We start from the raw sequence: 20,995 nt of genomic DNA, 5'->3' as shown, positions 1-20,995 counted from the left end.
TTTTATTTCATTTATTTACTTTTTGGCCACGCCTCACAGCTTGCAGGATTCCCAACCAGAGATTGAACCCAGGCCATGGCAGTGAAAACGCTGAGTCCTAACCACTGGATCTCCAGGGAACTCCCTTGTATTCTTTATTTTTATCAGCATATTCAGAACTTCATTAATGAGAACTCTGTTTCTCTCATAGATGAGTGCCAAACCAAATATGGAAATGCTAATGCCTGGAGATACTGTACCAAAGTTTTTGACATGCTCACAGTAGCAGCTGTAAGTTTATGTAAATCTTTTAAAAAGCTTAAGTATTTTCCTGCCAGTAACACTTTGTATATGTTTATCTAATTGCCATCTCAATTATATTGATATCATTAGCACTCATTGATGAATTTAGGTATGACTGAGTTTATTGTTATATATTCAACTCTTCATTATCTTTTTTTTGCTAGTTAATAGATGAGCAGATTTTGTGTGTTCATGGTGGTTTATCTCCTGATATCAAAACACTGGATCAAATTCGAACCATTGAACGGAATCAGGAAATTCCCCATAAAGGAGCATTTTGTGATCTGGTTTGGTCAGATCCTGAAGATGTGGATACTTGGGCAATCAGTCCCCGAGGAGCAGGTTGGCTTTTTGGCGCAAAGGTCACAAATGAGGTAAAGCCAACATTTTTGTAAAAGTGGTTTGTTGGTGCTAATGGCATATGTAAAGAACTATGGTTGTTATAGATACCAAACTTCTAGTCTACTTTACTGAAACTGTGGTGCCTGTGGATATCAGATTTCTTGTCTGGTTTATCATATGTCTTTCCTTAAGGTTAGATGAGATCATGTAATAAAAGCACCTCCTGTAGCATCCACTGGTACTATGTGTAAAATAAATTTTCCTTTTCTTTCAAACAGTGCAAGTAATGAGATAACAAGGGCAAGATAGGCAGCTTTTTTAATATGTATTTGTTAGTGTATATATATATATATATTTTTAATTGAGATGTAATTGACGTATAACATTGTATTAGTTATGTATACAACATAATGATTTGATATGTGTGTTTATTGAGAATAGGCAGATTTTTTGAGGTTCAGCTATTTTCATTTAAAAATACACACACATACACAGGGTGAACTAATCCAGCATAGTGGAGTCAGAGAGCTGGATTTATCCTGTCTGAGCCTCTGTTTCTTTCAGTTGCAAGAGAAGGATAATAAATCTTTTTCCAAATTTTTTAAGAGCCATACTGAAGCCTCAGTAAATGATTGATATTGATAGTAATATGTGTGTGTGCTCAGTCATGTCCTACTCTTTGTAACCCCATGGACTGTAGCTTGCCAGCTTCTCTGTCCATGGGATTTCCCAGACAAGATTACTGGAGTGGGTGCCATTTTCCTCCTCCAGGGCATCTTCCTGATCCCATGTACCTTGTGTTTCCTGTATTGGCAGGCAGATTCTTTGCCACTAGCGCCACCTGGGATGCAGACTGATAGTAATATATTTCTTATTAAACCATAGAAAACTTTGCTTCATATCTGATTGTACTTACAGAATGCTTTTCTTTCAGAAACTTGTGTCTAATTATGTGATTATTTCTATAACTCAGGCCAAAGTGGCTAACTTACGGAAGTTAGTGGGGAATAACAGTAGAATGGGTTCTATTATCATGAGAGTTTTAGTAGATACAGGATTTATACTTTATTTAAATGCTTATTTTCTTATATGTGTAGGTTGATTTATTTTAAAATGTGCTGGATGCTTAATGGAACCTTTCTAAATTGCAGTTTGTTCATATCAACAACCTAAAACTCATCTGCAGAGCACATCAATTAGTGCATGAAGGCTATAAATTTATGTTTGATGAGAAGCTGGTAACAGTATGGTCTGCTCCTAATTACTGCTATCGTTGTGGAAATATTGCTTCAATCATGGTCTTCAAAGATGTAAATACAAGAGAACCAAAGTTATTCCGGGCAGTTCCAGATTCAGAACGTGTTATTCCTCCCAGAACGACGACGCCGTATTTCCTTTGAGGCCTTCGCCCCATCCTGCTGACCCATTTTTCTGCCCTCTTCTTACCCCAACTTTTGTGTATTACCCTCTACAATATACTTTTTATTGAGCACTTTGCTGCTGAAATGCTGCCTCTTGCCTTTTTTTTTTAAATTTTAAATTATCTAAATTTATTGTTTGTTATGGTGTCTACAGCAACGTTTTTCTGTCCGTTTTCTCCCCCATCCCATCCCCGCCTTGGACTCATTTGAGAAGACTTGGGAAATGTCTTAATACTCACACTGCTGCATGTAGCTCTTGCTTATTTACCGGTCTGAGGGAAACAGAATGTGTTTCCTTTTTTAAAAAGCCAATTGACAGAACAGACTACTCTGAAATACTCTTCCTTTTGTATTATTCAGTCTTCTGTTTTAGTTTGGTAAGTTTTAAGAAATTTCAGCAGCAAAGTTGTTATCCAGTGGGCACGATGGACTGCAAATGACTCGAGTTATGTATACCGTCCCAGCTGTAAACTTCATTGTCCTTTGTTGGATGATATTTTAAATGGATATAAAATAAATTGGTCTAAAGGGCTGCCCTTTGTTGTGTTTTTAAATTTTAGTTTTAAAACTGCTATAGCTTATGACTTTGTACATTAAGATAATTGTATTGATCTTTTTCCAGATTCCTTGTATTTTTTAATAAAGTAATCCTAAAAAAAACTCAGATAGGTTAAAGTGTTAGAAATTTTAAACAGCATACGTTGTTAACTTAAAGTTATTCTTTCTTTTTTCCTAATCAGAGTTCTTGACCCTTTGGCTATTAAGTTTAAAACTTCAACTGAAATTCAGTACTATTTATTTTTAAAAAATCACTAAACTGTGCCTAAATAAATAACTGCCATATTAATGTTTGGTTTATATCCTCTCTAGTAATAGAAAAACATTTAATACTTGTAATACTGATGTGTTCATTTGATACCAGTTGAGTAGAATGTGATCAATCCAGTTTACAATCTATCATGAGTATCATTAAGTAAAATATATGTACTTTTCAATGGGAATCATTCTTTTCTTGCTGTAACACTTGACCTTAACTTTTAGAAAGTGTTCATTTTTTAACTGCAACTGGAAAGGTTGAAAAGTCAGGACTCTTGTATTTGTGGACTGTAATCTGAAGCAGATTTTTTAAAGTGTAGAAAAAATACCCAAATTGTCCTTTTTGTAAAGGTCTGTGATACCATGTTTTGGCTTTGTGTAAGTAATTTGAATATCCAAAGGGTTGTGATGATCGGTTCTTGATACGCAACTGTCCGCTTAATAAGGACAAGTGTTCCAGTGTGTCTTATGACTTTGGTCATAAATGATGCTAGAATTAACCATTTTGTGAAATAGTTGGTATCCATTTACTACTATAATTAATTTTTTGTCATTCCAGGAAATCTTTGTGAAGCCAGCCAATTAATAAAGCACTTTAGCATCTGTTCAGGTAGTTTTGAAAACCAACTTTTTCCCATTCAGGATAAGAACTTCCAGGTTACCTAAAAATGCAATAAAAATCTTTATAGTCTAAGCTTCTTGGCACATAATTTTTCATCAGGGCTTTTCCTTTATTAAATGAGCACAATACTGTTTTAATTTTGACCCCCTTAACCACACAGCTCCTTGTATAGTGTTTAATTGTATAGCTGCAAGAAAGAAGTGACTAAGACATTTGCTGCAAACACTTGAACTGTTGGGTCAGTAGCTTTGTGTTACTGCCCTGACCCCAGTGTAATTCAGGGGGAAAGGTATTTTTTATCTTACAGGGATATGTAGCTATGTATTTTACTAATTGTGAAACACTGGAAATGAATGATGCAGACAACTTGGTGTGGTCTTGGACAGCTCTCTGCAGTATTTTTTTTTTTTTTCTGTTACCATAAATTGTATTTAAGTGCTTGCTCTCATCTGCTTTTAAGTTGTACCAATAAAATCAGTAACCCTCAGCCCTTCACATTTGACACTGCTTAGCTTAGATCGATGTAGTTGTTTTAGTTATCCGTGTAATGTGACTTTTATTTTTAAGTCATGGTGTACTGCATTTGTTTGTCACTAGTTGGGCATGTGCCAATATTTCTGTCCATTCCTTAACTGCCATCTCTGTTTTGCCTGATTTTTTTCTCTTCAACTGAATAATGGCTTTTTGCATGAAAAAAAGTTTTTAATATTAGACATGTAAAGGGAAGAGAGAGTGAATGTATTGGACTTTGTAAGCCTAAAAGGAATATTTGGATCCCTCTAATAAAAAGGGCTATGTACTATTTAGAGTAATCATGTGGTGGAAAATACTTGCAAGTCACAGATTTGTAGGCAGGAGGCTCTGTTACTCCCTGTGTCTAGGCTGAATGTAAAATCCCTTATGTTGTATTAATGGGGGTAATAACTATTTTTATTTGCCGATGATATACTTGGTTTCTAATAAAATGTCCTAGGCTCTAGTGAGAACTGTCTACTTTTAATTGCCAATTACTCCCCTTTCCTCATTTTTCTGATATGCTCTTGGCTAGCTTTTTCTCGGTTAATGCTTTTTCTTGAAAAATCTCACCATTTTAAATGTTTTTATTCGAGTGTGATCCTAAAAAGCCTGGATCAAGAGCACATCTCTGATATGCAGCCTGCATCAGCTCCTACTCCATCTGGATGTCTAGAACTGTTGGACAATTTTGATGTCTTAAACCCTGGGTTTCGCTTTTGAAATAAGGTTTGAAGTACTGTTCTTCGCATTAAGATTTGTGTGTTTTTGCTTTGTAAGCCCAGAATCAGGTTTTGGAAAATGCCTGTACTGTGAAAGCAAATCCGAACTCTCTCTGAGCCTCTTTCATTGTCAGAAATAGAATTGCTTTCCATCAGCCTCCAGAAAATTGTATATCTGGAGTGGAAGAGACTTAACAGAAAAAAATCCAGATTTTTAAATGTACTTGTTTTCTAAATGCCAATGTTTGTAAAGCACCTTCAGTTCTTTGGATGAAAGGTGCTATATTCTCTCAGTGTAAATTAATAAAAAGATTATAGGAAGTTTGTCAAAAAATTTTATCTAATGCAGTCTGTAGTATGTCCCAACAAGAAGTTAGCATTTTATATAACACAATTTTAAAAAATGCTTATTCCTTTACTTGGTTGCTTAACTAGTAAACAGAAGTGAAACTTTTCTTGTTCTGCATTTGACTCTAAGTATCCCAGTTCTTTAAAGGCAACATTGATTGTTCTGTCCTGGATCCACTGCCCAGAACCCTGCTTCATGAGATCGTCACAACTCTTTCACTCGTGTAATTAAACAGTGTGAAGTCATGCTGATGAAATATACAGTAGTAAAACACCAAACAGAAGTATTTGGAAAGTCCCCTAGCATGAAACCAAACACAATAGATGCTTGGGGAAGGAACCTGTTCCCCTCTTACTAGTTTTCCTGTTAATCACTTGGTGAATATGTGCCTTTTTCACCCTTGTGATAGTAAGTTTATGCTGGTTTGAACCATTCAGATGTTTTCTTAATTCAAAAATGCATGAAGTTTATGAATTTTTTTTGCATGTGTGTCAACCGAAATACTTATTACCTAAGTATATTTCACTCAGTCCTTGGGTATCCACTGTTCTCGGCACTTTGCTCTTTTTTATATAAATGGAAATGCGTTGTTAAAAGACTGAATGCAGGCATTATGGAATAGTGGAAAGAATACAGGTTTGGGGATCAATCTAGGTAAGAACCTCAGGTCTGCCAGGCAGTAAGAACAGCTAACCTGTATTGAGCACACTTAACTGAATACTACTGTACATGCCCTATTTTGTGTCATCCTTAAAATGGCTCGATGACTATATCACCTCTGTTCATTTTTTCTTCAGATGCGGAAACAGATCATAGGTAGCTTGCCCAAGTTTTCGCAGGAGAGCTGGAACCTGAACCCCTTTAGGGCATCCTAGAGTAGTACATCTTACACAGTGTTAGTTACTGTAGCTGTGTGACACCCGGGCAAGTTGGATTCTAATCTTACAAATTCTGTGTCTAAGAATATAGTACAGGGTTGGTCTCAGGATTAAAAACAGCACTCAAAATACCCAGTCCCTGACCCAAAGTTGCAGTTTATTGAGAGCACACTTATATGCCATTTGCCCAAATTCCTTGTAGTTAGGAAGTAAGAGTAATAATCCAAGGCAATATATAATTGCTGACATAGTGTAGTTTATATAAGTACAACAAATTTGGAGAAGGAGATGTTTGATTAGGATGGAGTAGTTGGGGAAGGCTTAAAAGAGGAAGTGTGAATTAAAAGAGGAACGTGTACCAGAATGATGGGCCATGCATTTCATATAGTAGAAACACAGAAGCAGGGATTAATAGAACTTGGACACGATTTGGAGATAGAATTGAGGGCATGTACTTCTTGAGAAAGCTTAAGAAATGAATAGCTGCAGCTCTGTTGACAATGCTGTGTGTTGCAGAAGCATTGGCCAATTGTGAAAAGCCTTGAAAACCAGGCAGGATAGTTTTAATTCATGTTTTGAGAAACATAGTGAATGACTTTCAAAATTAGTCTTCCTAGTAAGTTGATCTCACCAGGACTCCTACCCCATCTTCCCCAGTCTTTGACAAATTATTCTGGGGTTCTTTCCTTTTTCTGGCTTGGTAATAGAGTGGATACTACTGGTTGGGAATTAGGTGACTGTGGTTCTGTAATTTGAGGATTATGTAAAATACTGATTTGGGGAGCCAACATGTTCAATTGTTTTTCCTTGACAATGCCATTGTAAAGGTTCCATTACAATTTACCATCATTTCACCGAAGGAAGTATGTAAAAAGAGCTGTCTCAATAAAAGACAGTCCTTTACACCAAATAAATTCGACTTTATGAAAAATTAGTATTCTTATTTTTGCCATTTGTGGAGATCAGTAAGAGATTTGTCCCAAGCCTTTTGGTGTGTATAACTCTAAGCTGTTATTGATGCACAAAAGCATGTTTCACTAAAACAAGTAGCTTAAGAGTTTTATGCCTCCTCTCAGCTCCAAGTAGATTCTGAGGATCTACCAAACAAAAACTACGGAGGAATGCAGCAAGGGGAAGGGGATTCCACCAAAAAGGAAGAATTTTGTTAGTATGTTAATGAGTTATGTCTTATTTTGAAGGATGGTCTTGTTAAAGCAGAAAAGATGACTGACATTTATTATCCTTATGTGCTGGTAGTCTTGCATGCTTAGGTCTGGCAACAATACTAAAAATGCAAAGAAATATATTTTAAAATCGATTAGCTGGAGCAGAGGTCACAATTACCTTTAGTATCACAAGATGGTTAGCAACACATTCAGGGGTCAATTCTATATAGGCATTTGAAAACGGAGCCTATTGCTTTTGATTATGGCATTCTGCTTGCAGGGTTGATTTTCCTTTCTTGGTAATTTACTTTATAGACCTCTTGCTTTCTTGGAAGCCTGCACCCAAGCCTGTGATCTTTTCTGCAGCGTACTGAGCACATAAACCACGCTCTATTTTGATAAGATTCTTACAGTTTTCTTGATGGATTTTCTGAAGCGCCTGAGTTCTGACCTTTACAGCATGATGTAGTCAGGGACCGGATATGAGGTGGTTCAAAATGAAGCTCAGTTTGGAGACTTTGCTCCCTGTCGCACCTGCCAGAGGAGTTTGGGAAACCGCAGCGCTTGGTTGTTGGGTCTGGCGTAGCGCAGTGTCGGGGGTCCGCCAGCAGGTGTGTGGGATGCAGGAACCTGAGCCAAAAGAACCTGCCCGCAGGTGTCTGGCGCCGGAGACGCAGTTTCTACTTTCGACCGCACGGTGGCGCTTAGATGTCCCCGGCCTTGCTAGCAGCCTCTAAGGCACCTCCGCCGCCACCTGCAGTCTCAACCAAACTCTAGGTGGCGGGATGTGACGGCCCGAGAGCCCAATCGACTGCCAGGTTTTCGGCAACACTACAGCTCTAGCCAATGGGAGCTGAGGAGAGGCGCGGAGGAGGTGGGTCTCGCGGCAAGCCTGGCAGAGGCGCGAGGCCCTCCGCCCGCCTCTCCGCCTACTCCAAGCCTCCGCCGCCTCAGCTTCCCGAGCGAGCCCTGCGGCCGCCGGAGCAGCTCCCGCGGCGGAGCAGGAGCCGGATGGTCAGAGGAGCCCGGCAGCCCCAGCAGCCGCGGAGTCGCCTGGCCCCCAGGTGAGGCGGGGGCTGGATTGGAGGTCGGGCTTGGGGATGGGGCGGGGGCGCGGGAGCGGGCCCAGGGCAGCAGCTTGGGGCCGTGAGGCATTCGGGGGCGCCGAGACTGGTGGGGCGGAGGGTTCAGGCTCGGGGAACTCGGGGGTCGCCTAGGGGGCGGCGGAGCTGGCTGGCCGCGGTCGCACCCTCCCGGCCGGATGAGAGGGGTGTGTGAGGGAAGGGGCGCCGACGGGTGAGACTCGGGGCGCTGGGCCGGGAGGGGCAGGAACGCGCGCGCCCGGTGGAGGGGGCCGTGGAATGCGGGGTGAGCCGGGCCTGGAGGGGCGGGGCTCGGAGGGGCACTGCCCGGGCGAGAGGGGGTGGGCGTGGGGAAGGGGAAGCGGAGGGGTTTGCGGGGTTGATGAGGCAGACAATGAGTAGGAGGTGGTGGGTGGTTTTGGGGAGATGGGCTGTGACGAATAAGGATGAGGATGGAGTGAGAGACCAGGAGACAGAGGAGGGTTTGGGCAAAGCAGATATTAGGGGGTCGCTGGGTTTCGGGTTAATAGGGAAACAGAGCATAAGGCATTTTGTAAGGTCAGGTATGGGCTTAGCGAGTCCAGGGTTCTCGAGCGCGGTCCGTTGAGTTGTTGACTGGCACAGTATGGCCCGCAGATGTGTTCTGGTATGTTACTTTTAGTTACCATCTTATCTGTTTGGTCTGTAGACTGACTGGCACAGTGGAGAAACCACCCCGAAAACGGAAAAGCAGGTAAGGCAAAATGCCTTCCTAATTTTTCTTCGTATTTTTCCATTTGCTTGGGTGCACCTGTGCTAGACTGCATAATTATACACTGTCAGATGAAGTTTTTTATTTAGCTCCTTTCTTAATGAGTGTAGCTGTCTGCAGGATCTCTCTTGTGAGGACCTTAAAGTATTACCTGTACACTTTCTTTTTGTATATAAGGTTATATGGCAAACAGATGTAGATAACTGAGAAGTCCTAGTTTTTTTTAATGTTAGCTGTAATTTCAACTTCACCAGCTCTGTTTAAAAAGCTAAGGTTTATTGAACACCTACTATGTGCCAGGTACGATGTGCAGGTGATTATTTGTATTATCTTCTGTAATCCTTGAAGCTCCCCAAGGAAGTGTGTACAGGTAATCACTGTTTTACACAGGAGAGAACTGAGACACGAGAGCCAACTGAGCATTTCCCCAAGATCATATATCTGATAAATGATACAACCAGGATTTGAAGCCTGGTAGTGTTCTTGCCTGGAGAATCTCAGGGACGACAGAGCCTAGTGGGCTGCCGTCTATGGGGTCGCACAGAGTCGGACACGACTGAAGCGACTTAGCAGCAGCAGCAGCAGCAGCAGCAGTCTGACTCCAGAGCTGAAGCTTTTAACAGTTATAGTATAATGCCTCTAATAAATAAATAATTGAAAATAGGTAACTTTAAAAAAATTCATTGTACATAGAGTGTAATAAACAGCTGAACCACAGAAAAATAGATACAAAATAGTCTGCAGCCAGTGCATTATTCCGTGTGTCCATTCCATTTTCTGAGCACATTGCACCTGTCAGGTACTTTATAGCAATTCTGTGTAGTCATTTGAAGATTCCTTTTTCACAGATGTTGGCATTGGCCTAGAGAAAGTAAGTTACAGTAGTGAGGATGTGACCAGTGGGACCACTGTAATAGTACTTGCCAAGTTATCCATGTTAGTACCTGGAAAACCTTAACAGTAAGTAGATATGAAATGCTGATGGTGGAAGGTGTCAATAGCCAAAGTTCCTTTGTCACTCTTTAGGCCTGTACTGGGCAATATGGTAGCCGTGTATGGCGTTGAACACTCAAAATGTGGCTCGAATGACTGAGAAACTGAATTTTTAATATTATTAGTTGTAATTAAATTTAAAAATGGATACTTAATTATTGGAAAATGTTTATATCTGGAACGACTTGGGTATGTGAATCTGCTTTTTCATCTGTAAATTATGAAATCTAAACACAGATCAAATTTATCCAATGAAAACCTAATGTCCAAGGTGAGGCGTATATTTTAAGTATTAAAAAACACACCAAATTTCAGATTAGTACAAAAAGAACATGGCAAATTTCTCATTAGTAATTTTTATGTTGACCACTTCATGAAATAATATTTTAGATATATTGGATTAAATAAACTATTATTCAAATTAATTTCAGTTTTTTCTTTTTACTTTTTCTAACATTACTGGGAATTTAAAGATCACAAATATGGCTTATACTTTCTTTTCAGTAACCCTTGTTTAACTGTTATTACCCCATTGCCAGACTCTTAGAGTAGCCCTCCTGACTGGGTTCCCTACCTTGAATCTGTAATTGATTCACATACTGTGCAAGTTGATCTTGTAATTCTTAAGCTTAAGGTCCTTATGTGGTTCCCCTTGTTTACTGAACATAATTCAGACTTTTTAGTGTCATCGTGAAAAGAGACTGCCCTCTATTATGATAAACCATAAAGGAAAAGAATATTTAAAAAATGAGTGTGTGTATATATATGTGTGTATATATATATAATTTTAACTGAATCACTTTGCTATACAGCAGAAATTAACAGCATTGTAAATCAACTATACTTCAGTTTTAAAAAAAAAAAGGAGGTACTGCCTTTATTTCACTCCTCCATATCTTCCCAGCCACAGTTGAGTTTTGTGGCCTTGGAAATTCTCTGTAAAGGAGCTACTATACGTCTCGTATTAAATAACTTTCTGGTGAATTGCTGAATATAACTCTGTGTTCTGTTCGCCATTCCCAGAACTTATGTTTAGGTTTTTGCATGATTCCTCTTTCTCCCTGGAATACTTTCTGTTCGTTCCTTGGCAAACTCCCCCCTTTTAAGACTTCCCTCAAATATCGTGTCTTCCACGCAGACTTTCTACCCTGTCCTTCACCTTCTTTGCTTCGTTTGTTCCTATGATAGCCTGTAGATACACCCATGTGTAATGGTTTGGGCTGAATTTGAATCCTAGCTCTATCACATACAAGTTTTGAGATGATATACAAGTTAATAAACCTCTCTGAACCCCAGCTTCTTCATTTGTACAATGGAAATAATAATAGTTCAACCCTGATAAGGTCATTAAGTGTTCAATGTAGTGCCTGGCACATAGAAAGTATCCAATAAATTTTAGGTTAAAAAGCACATTAAATGCCTTTTATTTCCCACCTCTTTTCTAAGCATATATAGTAAAAGGATAGAAAATAAAGATGTTAAGGCAAAGAAGACATGAGAGAAGAATAATGAAATTAAATCAGTGGTGAAGTTAGTATATAGACTAGAAAGTACTTCACAGTTCCCAAAGGTTGGTTCCATATTTAGCTCTCAGTTTTCCTAGAACAAAGCTAAGAAGAAAATAAGGCTCAACTTCCAGATTCATGCAATCTGTAAAATCAAAAACATGTTCAAGGGAGGCATACTTTTTTTGACTCTTAGAGAAAATTTCTCTCGTTGATTTTTATAATGGGGACACTGGTTTTGTGGGGAGAAATCCCCAGTGATAAATATACTAGAGAGTTTTTTTTAAAGATTGCTTCTTATAATGCTGCTTAGTCCAGGTTTAGGTGATACCAGTGAACATTCTGCAGAGAGCCAAAGCACCTGGGTTTAGGTGTACTGCCTGCTGATGGTGTGGCTTGGTTCAGAGGCAAGGAGGGATGCATCAACCACCAGCACTCTGCTGCGCCTCAGCACCCAGGGTGGTTCCTGGCACCTAGAGAATGTTGGATTGAATTTTGGAATGAATGAATCCTTAAATAATTGGCTTCATGAATATTATTTCTTGTAACCAAGTTTTGGTAAGCATCAGGCAGCACAGAGTTTTAAATTCTTGTTCTCAGTCAGGAATCGTGAGGGCACACATTCTGCATATCTGAGGTCAGATCCTGATCGAGTCAGCATTTTGACCTGAATAGACCGCCAGTATGTATCTCGAGATCCTGTGGGCAGGACCAAGATTTTTCTCAGAAAACAGTTCTGGGATTGCTCTAAAGGTAGAAAAAATAATGGCCGGGTAAGCTCTAAAGATAGATTATAGAGAGAGGATATAATGGTTGTAGCCAGAAATTATTTATAGATGTTTTTATGAGTTGTATACTGTGGCCATAAAATCCTCAATATCAAATGATGGAACTTCCTGGTGAACATTTCAATATGAGTTAATTGCTGAACGTAGCTGTGTGTATCCCTTTGAGTTGGCCTGCTGTGGTGAGTTGTGGACTATTATGCTGTACATCCTATCCCATTTTAGGAAACAGTTGCCAAGTGTGATTTTTATTTTAGGATAGTTCCTGTGAAGTCATTCTTTTTGATAGACATTAGTTAGTGGCTGAGTTATCTTTTGAGAACATTCCTAGTTGACTAAACTATAAGACAGTTGAAGAAAAACATAAGATGACTTGAGATAAGCACCTCATAACTCACTGTTACCATTTCTTTGTTCATTCTGCCTGCCCACCACCCCCAACTAAAACTCTTGTTTCCTTGTTTTAGTTCGTCTTTGTACCCCTAGCACTGAGGGGTGCTCAATAAAAACATAGGGAACTAACAGATGAATCGGTGGTAAGAGGGATTTAGTGCAGGATGGGGCTTTGGTGGTCAAAAAAATGTGATACTGTTTAATGCCCCTGAAAAACTGTACTAGGCTGAAAGGAGTTTTAAGATTAGGAAACTTAATCTCTATCTGGTTTTGGAAAGTTCCAAAGGCTTCAATATGTCTGTTAATAAGTTCTGGATTATGAACTAGAGAATCCTTTCAGATCCTATTAGGAACAGGACCCATTTGTTTGGATAAGATTCATGTTGATTAAAGCTTTATTGTGTGATTCGGATTGTGTGTGTGTGTGTGTGTGTGTGTGTGATGTATTTAAAGCAAAAGGATCCATACATTTTGGTGGTGTATGTAATTTGTTTAAATTACATTTGAATTAAAAAAACACAAGAAAACAAAACCTTTAAATGCTTTCTAGTTCTGGGTACTAGGGATATAGACATGAATCTGGCCCCTGCTGAGGAAAAGCTCATATCTTGTTGGGGAGACAGACACACAAAAATGAGATGATGTAGTTGACTTTGTATATATCCAAGGAGTTTATAGTAATTCTTCGTATTGGTAACGAGGGCAGCTTCTACAGACATTTCATCTAAGCTGTGAAGGTTTAGAGGATAAATTTTGGCAGTAGTGTGACTGTTGAAAATGACAGACTAGAGCTGGGATGCAGGCTGAGTAATAGTGCAGTCTTCATTGTGGTTTAGTCTCTCAGTCATGTGCCCCCACGGATCGCGGCCCGCCAGGCCCCTCCGTCCATGGGATTTCCCAGGCAAGAAGACTGGAGTGGGTTGCCGTTGCCTTCTCCAGGGGGTCTTCCCTGACCCAAGCATTGAACCTGCATCTGCTGCCAGTGCAGGTGGATTCTTTACCACTGATCACCTGGGAAGCCCTAGTGATGAAGTCTTAAGAGAGATGAATTCAGAGCAAGTGTTAGGTGTGGGAAGAAAGACGTTTTTAAATGCTTGGGCTGTGATGTCAGCTTAGAAATTACGCAGTAGTTCTCCTTGAGGGGTGATTTTCTCTCCGAGGGGCCTTTGGCAATGCACGACAGAGGATGAGGTGGGGATGGCATCGCCGGCTCGATGGACATGACTTTGAGCAAGCTCTGGGAGTTGGTGATGGACAGGGAAGCCTGATGGACAGGGAAGCCTGGCGTGCTGCAGTCCATGGGGTCACAAAAAGTCAGACACGACTGAGCAATTGAACTGAGCTGAGAGACATTTTTAGTTGTATAAATCAGGGCATTTAGTGGGTTGAGTTGAAGAACACTGCTAAACACCAGCATAAAGGACAGCTTCCCAACCGAGGAATTGTCCTGCTCACATTGTCTGATGCTGAGAAATCCTGAATTAAGAGTTTGAATCCTGGCTCTTCCTAATACTAGCTTTGGGCTCTTGGATAACGTATTTAACCTCTGAACCTGTTTGCTGTTTTGCCCAATGCAGGTAATGATAGTACCCACTTTGTGGAGTTATTACCCTCCTCTAATAACATATAAACTTGTCTGTTTTCCTTACTATTCTGTTCCTAGCACTTAGAACAGTGCCTCACGTGTAATACATACTTAGTCACTCTTTGTTGGATAATTCAATGAATGACTTATTGAGGGAATTCACTGAAGTAATGAGTGTAAAATACATGATACCATTACCTGACATCCATTAAGAACTCAGTATGATCGCAGTGTCTATCCTTAGCTTAAATACCTTTATTTTGCCTTCGCTTCCAGTGTTTTTAAAAGTCAGCTTTATTGAGGTATTATGTACATATGATAAAATCCACCAATCTTAAGGATACAGTTTGAGGAGTTTTGACAAATGTATGCAGTTGTATAACCACCCATTGCAGTTATGATATAGAACATTGGTATCCTGTGCTGCTTGTATGATTCACATTTGTTCATGTTTCCTTGCAGTCATGGTTCTGGCAACCACTGGTCTTTTTTCCCCTGTCGCTGTAGTTTTGTCTTTTCTAGAATTTCATGTAAGTGAATCATTCCGTATATGGTCTTCTGTGTCTAGCTTCTTCCACCTGGCATAATGCTTTTGAGATTCATCTGTGTTACTGTTTGTAATTGTAGTCAATTTCTTCTTATTGCTGAGGAGCATTTCATTGTTTGATTTTACTACACTTACCATTCACCAGTTGATGGACATTTGGCTTCCTTTCTAGTTGGCTAGTATGAATACAACTGTTATGAACATTTGAGTTAAAGTCTTTGTGCACACATATGTTTTCACTTCTCTTGAGTAAGTGCCTAGGAGTGGACTTGCTGGGTCTCATGGTAAGTGTAATTTAACTTTTTTTTTTTTTTCTTTTCTCTTTCAATAGAAACTCTTCAGGCCAGGGTAATTTAACTTTTTAAGAAGTGACTGTACTACTTTGCATTCCCACTAACAGAATGTATGGGATTTTATTTGCTCCACATCCTTGTCAGGACTTGGTATTCTTTTTCCAGTTATATTGAGGTATGTAATTGGCATACAGTAAGCTGCATATAAGGCTTCCCAGGTGGCTCAGATGGTAAAGTGTCCGTCTGCAGTGCGGGAGACCTGGGTTCGATCCCTGGGTCGGGAAGATCCCCTGGAGAAGGAAATGGCAACCCGCTCCAGTACTCTTGCCTGGAGAATCCCATGGAGGGAGGAGCCTGATAGGCTACAGTCCATGGGGTTGCAAAGAGTCGGAATCGACTGAGCGACTTCTCTCTCTTTCTTTAGGCTGTATGTATTTAAAGTGTACAGTGATAACTTTCGGCATTTATGTATCCCCTTTGCCATTCTGGGGATGTGTGGTGACATCATTATGTTTTTGTTTGGCATTCCTTTAAGTCCTTTTGTAATTTTCCTGTTCAGATCTTTTGCCCATTTTTTTGGTCAGTTGTTTGTCTTCTTATGTAGTTATAGGAGTTCTTTATATTGTACTGAAAATTCTTCATCAGGTATATGTTCTGCAGCTTTTTTCCCCCATCTGTGGCTTGCCATTTCCTTTCCTTCACGTATCTTTGAGGGGCTTTTAGCTTGAATAGTAGGTTGGATGGAAACACATTTAATTGAGACAGCAGATCCAGGATTAGGTTTGGGTGAGAGCATGAGTTTGCTCTGGCTACGCGGAGCATGAAGTGCTGCAGTGTACCATCTCTAACAGGCTGATGAAAACAGGGGTCTGGAGCTGAGGGGAGCGATTAGGGCTTGAGATGCGGATTCAGAAGTCAGCAGCAGATACTTGGGGATCCCAGTCATGGAAAGGAATGAGACGAGCCAGAGAGACCATGTGGGGTGGGGCGTGCAGATGGCAGCAGACTGATGCCGTGAGCACACGGTGAGGAAGCACGCCGCCCAGCTTTGTCTCTTAGATGTTGTCTCTCTGCCACATTATCTCTCCACTGCAGTCTTTCTGTAGGTGGTCATCAAACGAGGAGTGTCTGCTTTTGGAGACAGATCTCTGTACAAAGGGTACACTCTTTGGTGAGAAACACATTCTGGAGGTAGTTATGTGGAAAACTGGGGGGATGTCTTCCAATCTACATTGAAACGCAGGAATATTAGGGAGTTTCTTTGTGCTGACGTTGGCCTAGGCAGTATCCCCATGGAAAGGCAGTGGCCGTGCTCAGGTTGTTTCTTGTGGACAGGTGTCCGTGAGAACCTAAGGTGAAGTGCCAGAATTAAATTCTGTGAAAGCACACTCGGGGTCGGGGGGTGCCTAAGAGTGGATGGTCAAAGTAGTCAATATTGCCATGGTAATATTTTATTCAAGAATTATACCTAGACTAGCTCAAGCAGTGGTTTTCAAGGGTTTTCATAAAGAGCCCAGAGGTCCCTTGGCGGTGATGCAAGGGCTCCTGGGGGTTAGAGTGCCAGGAGGAGGCAGAAGAAGATTAAGCAGGCTAGCTTGCTTACAAGACTCTAGACCTACTTTTCTGTATGTATGTGTATATATATATATTTTTAATTTTTTTAATTTATATTTTTGGCTGTGCTGCATCTTTATTGCTTCGCCCAGGATTTTTCTAGTTGTGGCAGGCGGGGCTGCTGTCTCATTGCACTGTCCGGGCTTCTCATTGCAGTGGCTCCTGAGCACAGGGGTTCAGTAGTCATGGTGCATGGGCTTAGTTGCCCCGTGGCATGTGGAATCTTCCTGGTCCAGGGATTGAACCTGTGTCCTTCACGTTGGAAGGCAGTTTCTCAACCACTGAACCACCAGGGAAGTCCTCTTGTATATTTTTAATATGGAAAATTTCAAATAATAATAGATAATCTTAGAATAATAATTTAGAATACAGTGAACCTGAATTGTTCGTCACCCAGCTTGAACAAGTATCAGCTCAATCCTATTTCATGTGTATACTTACCTACTCCACCTGAAGAGTATTCTGTACTTATTATTCATCTGTAAATGATTTAATATGTATTGTTGAAAGATAAACTTCACATAACTGCAGTTCCATTAACAATAACTTAAAAGTTAGCGGTATTTCCTTAGTATCATTAAATATCTCATCAGTGTTCGGATATCCATGGTTGACTTATCATTTTTTAAAAATCTGTTCAAATCAAGATCTAGATAAATCAGGACTTGCAATTTGTTGATTAGATCTTAAGGTTTTTTTTTTTTTTAATCTGTAGTTTGCCCATTCCATCTCTTTCCCCCCATGCTATTTATTTGTTAAAGAAAGCATGCTTGTTATTAAGAGTTTACCACAATCTGAATTTTAAATTTTCTAAAAGGTTGGGATGTGATTTATAATGATGAAACTCACCTATTTTAGTGTTCAGCTTTGTCAATTTTGACAAATGCACACACTTGTGTAACCACCACTACAATCATAGAACATTTTCATCACTTCCCCAAATTCCTTTCTGTCCCCATTGACCAATTGGCAACCACCAACCAGTTTTTTCACAGTCTGAAATTTTGCTGATTTGGTCCCCATGGTATCATTTAGCATGTTTCTCTGTTCCCTGTGTGTCTTATAAATTGGTGGTTAGAACTAGTTTTAGGGACTTGATGATATAGATTCAGGTTTTGTTGGTTCTTTTTTTTTGAAAGAATGCTTAATAGGGGTGGTATGTAGTTCTTTCAGGGCCTCTTTTTTTTTTTTTTTCTGTTAGGAACTCATAGTAATCAGTGTCTGTAATTTCATTGGAGGTTACAGATGGTGACATTCTAAATCTTTCATTCCTTCTTCGTTGCTAACTGGAATGCTTTTATAAAAAGAAGTTCTCTTAAATTTTTTTTAAATTTCATTTTTGAAATTGACATACAGTCAAATGAAAAGTTCTGTGACATTTTAACACATGTACAGACCCCTGCAACCGCCACTGCCAGCAGAGCATGAGCCACGCCCATTACCCGCAGAGCTTGCTTCTGCTGTGCTATCGGAGACACATCCTCCTTGCACCCCCCGCTCCCTGGCAGCTGATCCGTTCTTCATCGGCTGTTTAATTTTCCTTAGGTACAATTTGTAAAAGGAAAAGCAGAATAAACGCTTGTCTCCTTACCCCTTCCTTTTTATAATTTATACCAGATTTCAATATGAATTGCTTTCCTGGCATGCCTCAAAGGTGACTGACTTTCTTCTTATCAACTCATGGATAGAGACATTTCAGTGAATTTCAACCCATTGTTGATTATTTTTCTTGATGATCATATTGACCAGTGGAAGCCTCTTCTAAATTGGCTCTTGGATTCTTTTGAGAAGAATCCAGTAGACTTTGGTAGCTTCTTTCCAGACCCATCGTATGTTTGCTGCTCAGGCCTAGAATCAACTGTTCCACAGAGAGGCCTTTTTTTCTAGCATCTCTCGACTTCTAACTCTCTGTTTTATATTCTGAGAGTCTATCTGAAAGAAAGGATTGTAGAACCTACAAGTAGTTTTGAAAACAACAAATCCAAAAGAATGGATTATATAATATATTCTTTCATAATCTACCAGAAATGTATTTTTTCGTTTAGGTTTTTTTTTTTAATAAAAGTTGACTAGCACACAATTGGGACATATTTTAGGTTAAGATCCTGAAGTATAGATAATCTGCAATGCTGTTTATGGTTGGATCTGTTGAGAGATTAAGTAAATGACTTGCAAATCATGCACTAGACCTGATTTTTCTTTACTGTGGAAATTGTGGGTCCAATCTAAATGGGTGGCTTTCCCACAAGACCAGGATTTTTGCAGGGAGGATAATGAATTCAGGCAGATACACATGGTCATGTAACTAATTGCTTAATAGTCTATACAGTAGGAGACCTGGAAAATTTTGGGAGTAATAGTGATGGAAAAATCTTAGTATTTTGATGGAGCAACTTATCTGTAATTTTTCTGAAACCACCAAGATTAGTGAATTGTAAAATATATCTATAAAGTAGTAAATTAATTGACCGTGTAGTCAGGAGAAGGCAATGGCAAGCCACTCCAGTACTCTTGCCTAGAAAATTCCATAGACGGAGGAGCCTGGTGGGCTGCAGTCCGTGGGGTCGCTACAAGTCGGACACGACTGAGCAACTTCACTTTGACGCATTGGAGAAGGAAATGGCAACCCACTCCAGTGTTCTTGCCTGGAGAATCTCGGGGACGGGGGAGCCTGGTAGGCTGGGGTCACACAGACTCAGACACAACTGAAGCAACATAGCAGCAGCAGCATAGTCAGTATGAATCTTATCTCACAAAATCAGGTAACCGTGGAGCATTACTGTATATATATTATTTATTTTTGACGGTGCTGGGTCTTTGTTGCTTTGCATGGGCTTTCTCTAGTTGCAGCAAGCAGGGGCCACTCTTTGTTGTGATGTTCAGGCTTCTCATTGCGGTGGCTTCTGTTGTGGAGCTCAATCTCTAGGTGAGCGGGCCTCAGTAGTTGCAGCACGTAGGCTCAACAGTTGTGGTTGGCAGGCTTAATTGCTCTGTGGCATGTGAAATCCTCCTGGACCAGGGATCAAACCTGTGTTCCCTTCATTGGCAGGTGGAGTCTTATCCACTGCACCACCAGGGAAGTTCTGTATTATTTATTTTAAATGAAATTAAATCCAACCTTGAGACATCCCCTCTGCCCCAACTCTATCAAACTCATGAAAAATTCAATCTCAGGGATTAAGAATGGCATCCACCCCTCCTCGGGGTTGTACAGCATCTGAGAGGCTTGTGAGAAACCAGGAGAAGGGTGGAAGGTTAGTTTTCAGTCCGCTGTGGCTGTGCGTGGTAAGCCTGTTGTCTAGGTGGGTGTGGGTCCTTCATGTTTGGCGGCTCTAATGGTTATGACTGACGTGAAGAATCTTTGCCAGGTTTGGGGGATCTGGTGTAGAGGTTTCAGCTTTCCCAGGTACAGTGCACACCCAATTCCCTGTAAAGACTTGTCAGCTCCTGGAACATTGCTAGGAAGTGGAGTTGCAAGTCTTTTTTTGTGAGTCCCAAAGCTCTTCCCCTTCCCAATTAAATTACCCTCTTTTTTCTTTTTATTTCTACCTTTCTGCCCTCAAAGGCACTTTCTTTCCACCTTTCCCTCAGCATAATCTTCTCAAGGAGTTCACATTTTCAGAAAACAAACACAAACCTCCCTTGAGGCAGGGACTGTTTTCTTGGGGATTGAGGAATACAGTGAGAGTAAAACATCCACTGGTGTCTTAATAACTTATCCAGCTACTTAATTTTTTTCTTTTTTCCTCTCAATAATTCTTTTACTCCCTGTGGTGGTTTTAAAGAACTGTGTATAAATTCTTTAATTCTCCTTTCTTTAAAAGATGGAGCTTGGGAACTTCCCTGGTGAGCAGGGGCTGTGGGTTCAATCCCCAGTCAATGAACTAAGATCCTGCATGCCACACAGCATGGCCAAGAAAGAAAAAAAGAGGGAGCTTAATTCTCCATTTGAGTGTGGGGTGAACTTGGTGACTCACTTCTAGGGAATAGAATACAGAAATGATGAGGTGTCCTTTCCAGATCAGGTTGTAAGGAGTCTTTATCTTTATTCTTGGGTGTTCTCTCCGTTTTTCGTTCCTTCCTTCCTCCTTCTCTCACTCTTGGCTGACTCCCTCTGGTGGACGCTGGCTGCCATAGTGAGAGGGAGCCACTTGCCATGTTGTGGAAACACTCGGGCAGCCTATGGGGAAGGCCACATGTTAAGGAAGCAAGGCCTGCCAGCAACCACATGAGTGAGCTTGGAAGGGGATCCTATATTAGTTGAGCCTTGAGATGACTATAGCCCTCGCCAACAGCTTGACTTATTATCCTGGCGTCACAAGGGCTGAATTACATG

General features: G+C 40.4%; 2 protein-coding genes across 2 annotated transcripts in view; both read left to right on the top strand.

Annotated features, from left to right (window-relative positions):
* Positions 1-5,184, top strand: part of PPP6C (protein phosphatase 6 catalytic subunit) — a 42,345-nt gene extending 37,161 nt beyond the window's left edge. The window contains exons 5-7 of the mRNA XM_040225115.1: positions 191-270; positions 447-656; positions 1,776-5,184. Coding sequence (XP_040081049.1) covers positions 191-270; positions 447-656; positions 1,776-2,024 — 539 coding nt within the window. The 3' untranslated portion in view covers positions 2,025-5,184. The remainder of the gene's footprint in view (positions 1-190; positions 271-446; positions 657-1,775) is intronic.
* Positions 5,185-7,980: 2,796 nt separating this feature from the next.
* SCAI (suppressor of cancer cell invasion) overlaps positions 7,981-20,995 on the top strand; it is a 120,466-nt gene continuing 107,451 nt past the window's right edge. The window contains exons 1-2 of the mRNA XM_040225113.1: positions 7,981-8,175; positions 8,882-8,926. Coding sequence (XP_040081047.1) covers positions 8,123-8,175; positions 8,882-8,926 — 98 coding nt within the window. The 5' untranslated portion in view covers positions 7,981-8,122. The remainder of the gene's footprint in view (positions 8,176-8,881; positions 8,927-20,995) is intronic.

Source organism: Oryx dammah, unplaced genomic scaffold, assembly GCF_014754425.2.
Source record: "Oryx dammah isolate SB20612 unplaced genomic scaffold, SCBI_Odam_1.1 HiC_scaffold_25, whole genome shotgun sequence".
Lineage (NCBI taxonomy): Eukaryota > Metazoa > Chordata > Mammalia > Artiodactyla > Bovidae > Oryx > Oryx dammah.
Note: the sequence above shows the minus strand (reverse complement) of the source record. Positions and strands in the feature narration are given on the sequence as shown.